Source organism: Chelmon rostratus, chromosome 17 (genome assembly GCF_017976325.1).
Source record: "Chelmon rostratus isolate fCheRos1 chromosome 17, fCheRos1.pri, whole genome shotgun sequence".
Classification (NCBI taxonomy): domain Eukaryota; kingdom Metazoa; phylum Chordata; class Actinopteri; order Chaetodontiformes; family Chaetodontidae; genus Chelmon; species Chelmon rostratus.
The window spans coordinates 20,201,802-20,213,820 of NC_055674.1; the positions used below are offsets into that span (position 1 = coordinate 20,201,802).

A 12,019-nucleotide genomic window follows, 5' to 3' on the forward strand; every position below is an offset into this window, starting at 1 on the left:
ACGGAGCAGGAGCCTTCATGCATAGTCTTTCATGCACATGCTGGCTTAATCACACATACATATACACATTTAGCGTTTCTCCATTTTTAGCCCAAGATTGTTTGTTTCTACACACCTACATGCACTGACATACAATCTCTGTCTGTCTCTCACACACAGACCCACTTACACACACACACACACACACACGCACAGCTGGGTGATATCGCAGTGTGTTGACATGCGGCTGTGTGCCGAGCAGGGGTCAGGATTGCACTCTGCAGGTCAGGGCCGCCACATCTGTCGCTTCACTCCTCGAATGAATGCTGCCAGGGAGGGATGGACGGATGAGCGCGTGGAGGGAATGAGAGGGAGGTGGAGATGAAGAGAGAGAAAGCAAGAGACGGAAGGAGAGAGCGAAAAGAGGTAGAGGGCTGTGGTTGTTCCCAGCAGCTTCTAGGTGTGAATCAGTGTGTATAAATATGAGAACAGCGTGCAGCTGGAAGAGAATAAAAAAAAAAAATCATATTAAATATGTTCACATCCATCAAGCATTTAAACATGTTTCCCTTTCAGCTGCGCTTTAGCTGAGCACACTGACTGCTGAGGTTTTTGATCATAATGACAGCTGTTTTACACTCTGAGTTGTCATTAAGCCCGTATCTGACAAGCATTATGACAGTTAGATAGTGATAAGCCCTCTCATCTGTGTGTTTGTGTGTGTGTGTGTGTGTGTGTGTGTGTGTGTGTGTGTGTGAGAGAGAGAGAGACAGAGAGAGAGAGAGAGAGTGAGAGGAAAAACAACTCTGCATGCACACATCAAAGTTAGAGTGACTTTAAGGTCATCTAAGGCTCTGTGTGTGCACTTCGGAGAATGCACATTGTTAGTGCATGTGAGCGTGCAGCCTTTCATCCTCTCCCTTTCTGTTAGTCACGGCGTCAGTTCATGCAGCCTACATATGGCTTCGGGTCCGCTATCTGCACAATATTCCTGTCCAATCCCAATTCAGGTCCACTGTCGCGGGACAGAACATGTCAGTAATCGCGCTACGGGAAGGGATCAGTGTCTGATCCTAAGCAGATTGGATGTTTCCTGCTTATACAGCAGACTCACATATCATAACATATAGATCCGTGTATCATAGATTCAGAACATATGTTTTGGATAAAGCCTACAGCTGTAAAAAACAAGTTTCTCTGCTTCTCTGGAGGGTTCCTGTGCTGTCAGATACAGTTAACAGGAAGCAATCAAATAGCCAAACAAGCTCAGAAAATTCAGGTCATTACAAAGGGCTGTATTCAGTAGTTTACCAGACCTCTGTAGCCCACTCCTCATCTCTGCTCGGGGCTAGCAGGTGGAGGCTAACGCTAGCACAACACACCTGAGTCTCCGACTGAGCTGTTGGCAGTTACGAGTTGTGCTGTGGGTAATGCTAGAGCCAGGTTGGCTTGAAATTAAAAAGAGACAATAATTCATTTGCAACCAAAAAAACGTAAAAGACAGACAGACATAACTACATCAGTTTGGATCCTTTTTTCTTTTCAACCCCACAGGAGGTTCAGAGACAAATCTGAGGGGTCACAAGATGATCAATTGCATTATTGATTCTTATTTTTTCCAATTTTCTCCTTTTTTGCTTTATTCATGTGAAATGCTAGATGCTTCCTCCTCCTCAGGGCTCCTTAAATAAGATGATGTATGACCACACTAAGGTTATAATTCATGATGGGGCTCACAAGTAAACACAGCCTCATGTAAAGGGGTCACAGGACATACTGGAACCACTGTTGTAGATTATAAGCAATAAAAACTAGTGGGAGAACTTTCAGACAGAATTTAATAAAGTCCGTTTCTCTACCTTAGTTATACTGGCAGACAATAAACCTGGAGACTTTAATGAAAGCTCTTTTTTTCAAGTCAGATTTTAATGAAGCCATATGTAAATTCAAATCTCCCTAAACTCCCCATTTCTCCTGTCCCATCATAATTAAGCTCATCTGCTCACTTTCTCCCTGTTTTTTATGGCTTGATCTTGTGGAGCACAAGAGAACACACGCACTAATTACCGCTACTATGTCTTTTTCTCCCTCGCTTCCTCCTCACCCTCATCCCACCCACCGCCAGTCCCGTCCTTCTGGGGTCTGGTGCACTCAGCCTGGAACCTGTGCGCCATAGGGAAGAGGCAGTCGCCCATCGACATCGAGACCAGCCACATGATCTTTGACCCCTACCTGACCCCTCTGAGGCTCAACACAGGAGGACGCAAGGTAAGGACCGCCACCGTTCAGACGACCTGACGTCTGTCTTTGGATGAAAAACGTTTCTGAGCAGCAGGGGCTCCATCCTTGACATTGACCAGTGAGTTTGGAGACAGAGCTCGTCAAGTGTTCCAATACTGTCCTACTCTGACAGCGCTGGGGTTTAATTCATCACAGTGGCTGAGAACAGAGCAGGACACAGTCTCTCAATCAAGACGCAGAGAAACTTTTGTCTGAGAGAGACTGTGAGCTTTTCATCCATATCCAAAGGCTTTGAAACTCCCAGCAGCATTTGACCGCACTAGGCTCAGGAGGCATTACAATTTCAGCCCTTTACACAGCAATCACAGTTAATCTTTGCAGGAAAAATCCTCCCCAAAGCACCCCGAATAACCGTTAAAACACAGCTTTTGGTGATGTTGTACATTGCATTCTGGATTAATTTTGGTATTTAGTTATTGGGCATATTCAGATGAGGTGATGTCACACTGACGTATTTTCAGCTCAAGAAAAGGAGAGCTGCCTACAGCTGAAAAAGCCTCCTTCAAGCCCCATTCACCAATAGAGTTACAGTATATTGACACTTGATGACTGTCAAGTTATACAGAACCAGTTATACAGGTTCAGTTTGCACATCCTACAAAGCAAAAGTGAAATACAATAAAAATACAGAGCAAGTCAGCTTGATAATTAGATTTTAATATAAGTGATTTTGTGTGTGCGATGATGTAAATTTACTCTACTTGTCGTTGTTTTCAGAGATGGTAACAGGTGTTTTATACTGCAGTTTTGTGGCCTGTGCTACAAAACTGTCAACCTCTGTAACAGCAACGTGCAAAAAAGAAGTTAACATACAGTCCTGTTATTACAGCTGCCTCTTTCAAGGACGGTTCACTATGGATCAGGGTTGTGAGGGACCCCAAATGCTTTTGAGAGAGACTGCAAACTTTTTACTAGTAAAGAAATTCCCACCGTGAGATTTCTGGGCCTCCATAGGCAACAATTGAGCCATAAATTGAATTCGCACACTAAAACATTTGCTCACATCAGAATTTTCACTGATAGATTTGAACTGAAATTTCAATAACAGTGAAAAGGAAAAATCAAGAAATATTTTGTGCTACATGTTTTTTTTTCTATTTGCTTGCTGTTCTTTTTGGTGCTTTTATTGCCCCTGCAATAATAATAATAATCGATAATGTGTAACAGTGTGAAAGCAGCTGAGGGTGGGATTTTCCCACTGCTTCAAAATACATGTTCAGAAATGAATGGTGAGAAACATTATTCCAGATTTTGCACTGCCTTTTCTGCCTAAACAGCAAAGAGCCTCTTATTTTTGACATCTGCATGTCAAAGGCCATTATATCTAATCATCCATCCTGAAAACGAGCTGTACTTTTAAAACCGATGGGACATTGCACCATAACACCTCTCCCTTTGATTTAGAAGAAAACATGACTCATAAATCATTATTTCACCACATCATGTCCTTATCAAAATTTGATCATGGCAGGCTGCTTTGATCTCGCCGAGGAACAATATGGTGCTTTGTTGTTACATTTTAATATTCCCTTCAGAGATTTCCAAAATCCAGATGTGCTGTTCCCTCAGAATAGGTTTAAGGTTGGCTTAAGTTTGAGAAGCTAACGAGCGTTTCGTAACTGTCCAGAAACAGCTGAGTGTCTGAACGCTGGCTGCCGTCGTCTCCCCGACAAAATGTCGACACCTGATTGTTTCAGGCACATCGCCTCACTTACTGCCCTCCACGGAGCCCCGGAGCTGACAAAACGTAGTAGATTATCAGACGTGTCCAACATAAAAATGAACATTATTAAAATATTGTTTTATGAGATAATTAATATGAAGTGTTAAAAGAAATATAAAGGTTCATACTAATCCTTTAATATGGAGCCTGGAAGGTGTCAAGAAGGGGAAAAAAAACGAATTTGTGTGCACAAATGAATAATACATGCTCTCGATTAACTTATCACCTTCCTGCCATTAGTCTTGTCTTGCGAGTACCTTTCATATTCTCGCCATGAATCACTTTGATTTACCGTTTTATTTTGATCTTGGGATATGTGGATAAACCGTTAAACGCAACGTTGTGTTATCTTTTAGATGCCTTGAATGCATTTACCGGGTAATGGGCTGTTTTGTCATAAAAGCTGTGACGATGCTGCGGATGGAATTCAGTTCATTAATAGCCAGATTTCTAGAGTGCGCTTGATGAATGTCCTCGTCTTCCTCAAGAGGGGAGGAGGCAAAATGCATAATGTGATATTAAATCCAGAGCATGAATTAGTAATTGGTGCATACAAATGATTAAATCAAGAGCACAAACCAAGTAATTCCCTATTTTCCCTACATTTCCCATTTTACTCATGATGTCACAATGAGATGGGTGTGTCCATGCATGTCAAAAAAAATAACAATAAATATCCAACAGCAGTATGTTATCATATAATCATACAATCATGACAATGTTATTCGTTGAGGCATTCAGTTGTATTTCTCACTCGTTTGATTTGACTACATTTGTCACTGTCAGGCCTCCCATACCTATTGTACAGAGGCTTTTTAAAGGGCTTCATTTTTGCATGAATGGTAAAATTTTCACAACCCATCCAATTATAGTTCACATTCCCCCTCTAGTCAACACAAAAATGCCATCAGGAGCGACCTGTAATGTGTTGAAGGTGCAAGGTTCACGGTTAGTGACGTACTCCAGCAGTTACACCTCCACATAGGTTAACTCAAACTCAAAGGAGAGGCACAGAAATCCTGACTTTTAGTTGCTAATATAGGTCCTGCTACACAGTGCTGGATCCTATGCTGCCCATGATGCAACTTTATTGCATTTTTCATTAAGCCTTCTCTGCCTACTAGTCACCCACATCTTCTCGGCTCCACTCCTGTAGTTTGCAACGCACGCATTTTGTTATAAATATGAAGCCTCCAAGCCCAGGCTGGGATTGTTTCAGACCCTGCAAAGCTCCTCCAGAGCCACAGACGACATTATTCAACTGTTCCCACCTTCTCCAAGAAGAGTTCAGTCGTTTTCGTGTGGAGTTGAGAGGGCCCCTTTCAATTGACACAAATGACACTGCATTTCAATGCGTTGGGCATGTTTGCTGCATAATGCGTCACCCTCCTAAGTATGTAAAAGACTGTAGGCGAGGGCAGACGGAGCGATGATTACACTCCTAATAGAACAACTGTAATGGAAAGCATCCACTTCAGCTCTTAAATGACAAAGCTGGGCCACTCATCCACTTAGCTCTCACAGTTTAGCCAGCCTCTTATCTGAGCTTCTGGCATAAGGAGCAGTTACATTTGATCCAACAAGTTATGAAATTAAGCTTTCAATCCTGCTCAAAGACTAAAGGTGTTGAATAAACAGCATCGTTCCCTCTGGATGAAATGTATCGGTAACAGTTTGTGTGATAGTTTGCTGCTAAGTGCAACATTTTGATTTGCAATTGTCGATTATTTCCTGCAAACTGGGGACCACATAAGTAGGTCCACATAAATTTAAATATGGTCCATCAGGTTGTTTCTTGTGTCACATGCTTATACAACACTTCTGTTGTTTTCATCACACTGTCCCACGGGCCACACAGAAACCTAAAGGGAACATTAGCCTCATCCATGACCTCTTCAGAAGGTCCTATCCTTGTAATTTCCCCTGAGAGCCGCTCATGCTGATGCGGGCTCAGAGGTGCCTCAGGGTGAGCTCCACGTTACTCACCGAGGGGACAGTGTCAACCACTAATCATGGCCACCGTGGCACGCGGCGGTTCAAACGAGGATGGTGCGAGATCAGATGAGTGGCAGCAGAAGCTCAGGCTCTGCTAATCCAAACCACTGGGGAATGTAGGTCGCCTGGGCTAATGAAATATCTGGATTACTGAAACACTGTGCCAGAGCTCATTTGAAATACATTTGCATGGAGTTTTTGTTAATATGCGTGCAAATGCACACTGCGGTTTCCTTCGTGGTCTAATTTGTTGCAAAAAATAGAGCAATTTTAATGTTTGTAATTTTTTTTTTGCATGAAACTACGGCAAAATACATGTTTACACTTCAAACAACTCCCCATTAACATAATGCGCTAATAATAATGAGTTGTAAAAATCATGCAGAAAAATGTAGGTCAGAGTGAAAAATGTGAATAAATAAAAGTAAAAACTGTTGACTGGGCAACAGCTCCATTCACAAAGCCGCCTCATCGTGGGCATGGTTAGCCAAACACACGCTGAGATCTTGGAGTCGTCGCTGTTCAGAGGTCCAACGGGGCAAGAAACCACAGGTGAGAAGAAAATTTAGCTCCGATCTGATTCCAGAAAATACACAAGCCAGAATCACAGATACAGATCACTGAAAGCGTTAATGTGTTATCATTTATGGGTCGTGTGTCACGATTAATGAGGTGAATGCATCATTAATACATTATACACATACAAATCCATTTTCATTACCACTGACTTGCCAGAAAGGCATTTGTTCCTGCTGTCCTGTGTTAATGACTTAAAGTGGCCAGAATCAATATTTTTACAATAACAATTCCTCAGATGGCTCTGCGTAATGTGAAAGGGCTGCTTTTAATGATGAACCCATCGGCCCTGCAGAGACTTATTGCCAGTTGCAGCTCATAGATTCGGCTTTCTTTCCCGCAGCTTTCCTGTTTTGCTTCACAAGCCGGTGGAGCATTTATGTATTTGTTTGTTTCTTGAACAGGGACCATGCAGATAAACATTGTTGTGTACACATAAGCAATGCAACAGATGTAATGTATAGAGGGAGTCCAGTTGAAGCTAGTTTGAGCACAGAATAATAAAAAACAGTCCCATCGTCTACATCAGGCATGTCAAACTCATTCCATAAAGGGCCGTGTGGCTGCAGGTTTTCGTTCCAACCAAGGAGGAGCACACCTGGCTGCAATCAATTAATCAGCTGATCTCAGTCTTCAGCTGATAACTAAGTAATCCCTTGATGTTGATTAGTTGGCCTGGTGTGCACCTCCTTGGATGGAACAAAAACCTGCAGCCACACGGCCCTTTATGGAATGAGTTTGACATGCCTGGTCTACATGTTTACCTGCATGTGTCAATGTGCGTATGTACTGTATGAGTGTGTGTCCACACAGGTGTGAAAGTGGGTGGGGATCCAATCAAAAGTTATTCACATCTTTCTTGTTGTTTAAGGCATTGTTTCACTTGTGAGGTGACACATCACTCCACCGGTCATGGCTTCTTTTGCTCAGATATGTCTTCGTCGGCCTCTGATTGGGAGGCCTGGCCCCAGATGATCGCACAGCAGCATGCTTGTGATAAGATCATGGCATGCAGGTATACTGGAGCTGCTTTTAGAGGTGGAGAAGTCGGTGGAGATGAAAACAGAGCTCGAAGAAGAGTGAATATTGGTTTTGCATTTGTCATGCTGACTCTGACACAACTCCAAATGGATACTAGTGCTTCTCTGTATCTGCTGCATGCGTGCATAGGCAACTGTTTGCTAACAAGTTTGTCATTTCAACTTAAACAACATGTCAGCGCTGCCCTCAAATGGCCAAAAATGAGTCAGTATAGGTTTAAGAATTTGCAACTTAAAGTAATAAAGAGTGAAAGCAGCCATATTATGGAGGCCCCTACTGTAGCAGTGTTCAAATATTCTATTATTGGATAATCATTATTAATGTATTAATATGTAAGTGGTACTTTAATGTTGTAGTTGGTAAATGTGGAGTGAGGATTAGGGTTAGTTCTCATTTTGAAGACTTGAATATGAGCCTATAATAAAATCGGGTGTTAGAATGATGTAATGTGCTCAGCTCTCTGCTGGGATGGAGGATTGAGACATTAACGGCCTGCGACTTTACGCTGTAAAAACTCTTAGCACCTTTCCCTTCCCTGGGGTTCCAGTTCAAAATGGTTTCAGACCGAGCGGCGTGTTCGCAGTCCGGCTCCAGGGGGGGCCTTAATCCAGCCATGCATCAAATCCACAATCCATGTTGTTTACCTCACCAGGCTTAGCTGGACCTGTCCCGTGGGACAGTTTTAGCACACGGATGCTTTATCGCAGCCTGTGCTCCTCCTTATTTAACAGTGGGTCAGAGTCTCGATTCTTTTCTGGCAGCCGGGCCAGCTGTGTTATGGGAAAGTCTTGTCGGATTTTCTCAGAACTGCTTTGATGAACTGTGAAACCGTGTGCTCTGGCTTTCCCAGTATTTGTACATTTCTGGTGTGGGATGGTTTTAGCACAATGTGTTGTGATCTTTTTTATTTATTGATTTCAAACAATGTTGTCTTCCAAGATCCAACTCCTCCGGTGGTGATGCGGCAGGTTGTCCATCAAATCTCATTGAACCACATCAACACAGTCCTGATGAAGTTGTGGTTTAGACTGTTAAACTCTTATAATACCCAATAAAACCTTTATATAGATGATTGATGCTTATTTAGTCTTGAATATTTAATATTATAGTGAAAATTTTCAGTGGCTTTAAGTTTAAAAAATGATAATGGTAATATTCCACAATCAAATAGGACTTGTAGATGTAAAAGACAGCAGTCCAGCTTTGAAAACTTGGAAAACTGACTGAAAAACTACCGTCTGAATAACAGAAACAGATCTAGGACTGTAGGAAAAGCCTAAAAAAGCTGCATGTTTAGTGAGTATTCCAGCCACGAGTCCCACTCCTACCTGCTCTGAATGAAGCTCCTCTGCTGGTTGAGGAAATCTTGCGAGGAGTACTTCTTCAAGGCTGGACACTGAGGGCCATTCTCCCGGCTGCTGGCCAGTTGATGTCGCTAACAGCACTGTGAATAGCAGAGGGGCCAAAGACGGGGGCCCCAAAGAGATCCCCAAAATAATTAGGAATACTAACAGGCATACAAAATGAAAAAAACGAAACGGTTACTCAGGCAGCCCGCCAGAGCCTACCAGAGACTACACGACCCCACCGGGGCACGAGGAAGGACGTCTAATGTTACCTTTGCCTGTAATGTGTCTGACCTCTAAACTGCGGCCCTGAAGGAACCAAGTCCCCTGTATGAGATGCTGAAGGTTCACTGCTCCCAAAAGACAAAGTCTCACTGTTAATAACTGTGCCTGTTATTGTCTGAAAACACTCAAGCCCCACCGAAAGGACTCACAACTCACCGGACTCATTTCTAGACCTCAAAACAAATATAGGATATTGATCCTGGACCGAAACATCCCTGGCCACAAAGCACGGAGCCAACACCAGCAAACAGCTGGACCAAACCACCAAATCACACCACTTTTGCACTCTTGTGGTGCGAGATGACACTCCACAACAGCTAGCTCAACTTTCAGTTCACACAGATTAAAGTGAACTAGTTCATGTTTTTAAATGAGCTGCAAAGGCTGCAGATCTCCTTCAATGTACTCTGATACAAGTCTGTCCACTGGTCGTTGGGAAACGAAGCTAACTAGTCCTGTATGAAGTGCTTTGAGTTTGACTCGGGTAGAGGAACTTTGTGGCTGTTAGCCCATGATCTCTTTGTCAGTCATTTGATAATCACCCACTTGAAGATATTTGGTTGGTGTATGCAGAATTTGTTGCAGACGTGGCCGATGTTCAGACCCACCAGGCAGAACTGTGTGATTTTTTTCCCGTTGGAATCCAGTACACAGGACAGGAAATATGCCCAACATATTTTTCTTGAAGATCTGTTCTGTTTGCATACCTCTCTTCTCATTTACCTGCCCTGTTGACATTTCTAAGCTGCAGCACGTCATCAGGCCTTAGACCTATGGCAATGATCTGACTGAGCGGGAGTGCCAACTCATCCTGCTACTATCCAGAGACGAACCAATCATGCCGTTTTTATCCAAAGAGTCTCACATTACCATGCGTGCATAAATATGACTGTGACTGCACCTGGTGGGAGGAACACTGAGCTCTAAACCTCTGAGTTACAGTCTCTGTGAGTGCAGGTCGCCTTTATCACTGCTATGTGTCACCGTGATATAAATGCATCGCTATAATACTTTATAACAATAATCTGCTTTCCTCATCCCCAATTCTTGATATGTTAGGGGATTTGTATATATCCCATGATTTCTTGCTTTTAAAACCATCAAATAGCCAGTTCCTTTCCGCCTTATGTGGCGCGTCTGCATCTGTATATTAAAGGAAGGTTCGACTGTCGATGCTCTTCAAAAGAGAAATGAATCAGGGCCGTTTACAGGAAGCGGCACAACTGTAGTACGAGTTAAATCCTCTGGGTCTTTTTTCATGATTAATGCTCTTGTGCATCTGCTGAGCGGGAGCACATAGCATGGCCATCTGTCCTGGCGAGTGTGTGTGTGTGTGTGTGTGACTGTTTGTGAGTGTGCTGAGAAGAGAGAGCGAGGTAGAGAGAGGAGTGGAAAGCATGTGTACGCTGAGATTGTGTTTGTGTACGAGGAAACGATATCAAAGATCGAGGGCAAATGCGAGCGCATGTGTTTGCGCGACTGTGGAATGCTTGTGGGCGTGTGCGTAGGTTAGAAAGGCAAAAACAAAATTGGACACCTTTGACTTGTGTGTGTGCGTGTGTGTGTGTGTGTGTGGCGTGCACCTGTGTGTTATCCAGTTATCCGGGCCAGCCTCCCTCGTGCTCGAGCTTCTTGTAAGTGAGTTTCCTCAGAAGCTGCTGCACAACAGATTGGCTGTATTGGCTCCCGCTGTCGGCAACAGATTCTTTGTTGCCTGGAAATTCACGGGCAGCGTTTGCATACAGTTCTACAGTAATCCTTGCTGTTTTCACACATCCGTATAGACGCACAGGCACACACAACATAAGCGCAGCGCAAACCTGGCTGAGGAGTTTCGTCTCAGTAAGTACAAATATGATGGTTAAAAGGCCTGCGTGTCTGTCCATGCACCTGTTGCCCAGAGCAGGGGCTGGATTAGTGAGTCGGAGGCTGAGGGAAAAGTCCAACATGCTTCTTCACCCACCGTCATCCTCATCATCTTCAAGTTCCTGCTGGGCAACACTGGCACGAAAAGGCCGGAGCTCTGTCACTGTGGGCTGACAAGATCGCTCCTTGTCACTATGCTGTTACGTCTGTGCCACAGTCCTGAGACATTTTCAGTGCAGGTACATAAATTCAATGTTTGGGGTTATGAATGCATTTGTGAGTTAGCTCCAGATTGCTAGTAGCATTACTGATTACTGGGCAGAGATGCACAGGGACGGTTAAGAAGGCACACCACCGCCACATGTGAGTCATTTATACTGTTTTGTTCACTTTTATGAACCTTTTTTGAATCCCATATGTAAATGAATCTGTACTGTATTCGCTGGTAGCCTCCTGGAAGTTAGCTAGCTAATCTAGCTAACTAAGCTAGCTGGCTAACTTGCCTTCTACACAGCCAAGGCATTGTAATCATTCAAAGGTCCCCCACACTTCTGTTACGTTTTGTTGAGCGTATCAAAATACTTTTTGAAATAAACTTTTGCTAATATAGCGTCTCCACAAAAAGTTTGGTGACACTTTCTATGAAGAAAACATCTACAGTGTGTTATGGGACATGCAGAGTGAATTATAATGCATTCATAATGCTTTATGACTGCACTCACTACTGCACTTATTATAACTTGGTTGCTCTTGACTAGTCATAAACTGGAGGCTGACTGATGTGGCTGATGATGCATTATGACCACCTTTACTCACCAATACACACCTCAACAATCAGTTGCAGAAAGGACTCATAGTATGCTATCGCAGTGTAAGTGCAGTACGTTATTGTTTGTGTTGAGTGAAG

At 43.3% G+C, this 12,019-nt stretch overlaps 1 protein-coding gene across 1 annotated transcript in view; it reads left to right on the top strand.

Annotated features, from left to right (window-relative positions):
- LOC121621172 (carbonic anhydrase-related protein 10-like) overlaps positions 1 to 12,019 on the top strand; it is a 90,932-nt gene that overhangs the window by 47,237 nt on the left and 31,676 nt on the right. Inside the window, exon 3 of the mRNA XM_041957522.1 lies at positions 2,105 to 2,247. Coding sequence (XP_041813456.1) covers positions 2,105 to 2,247 — 143 coding nt within the window. The remainder of the gene's footprint in view (positions 1 to 2,104; positions 2,248 to 12,019) is intronic.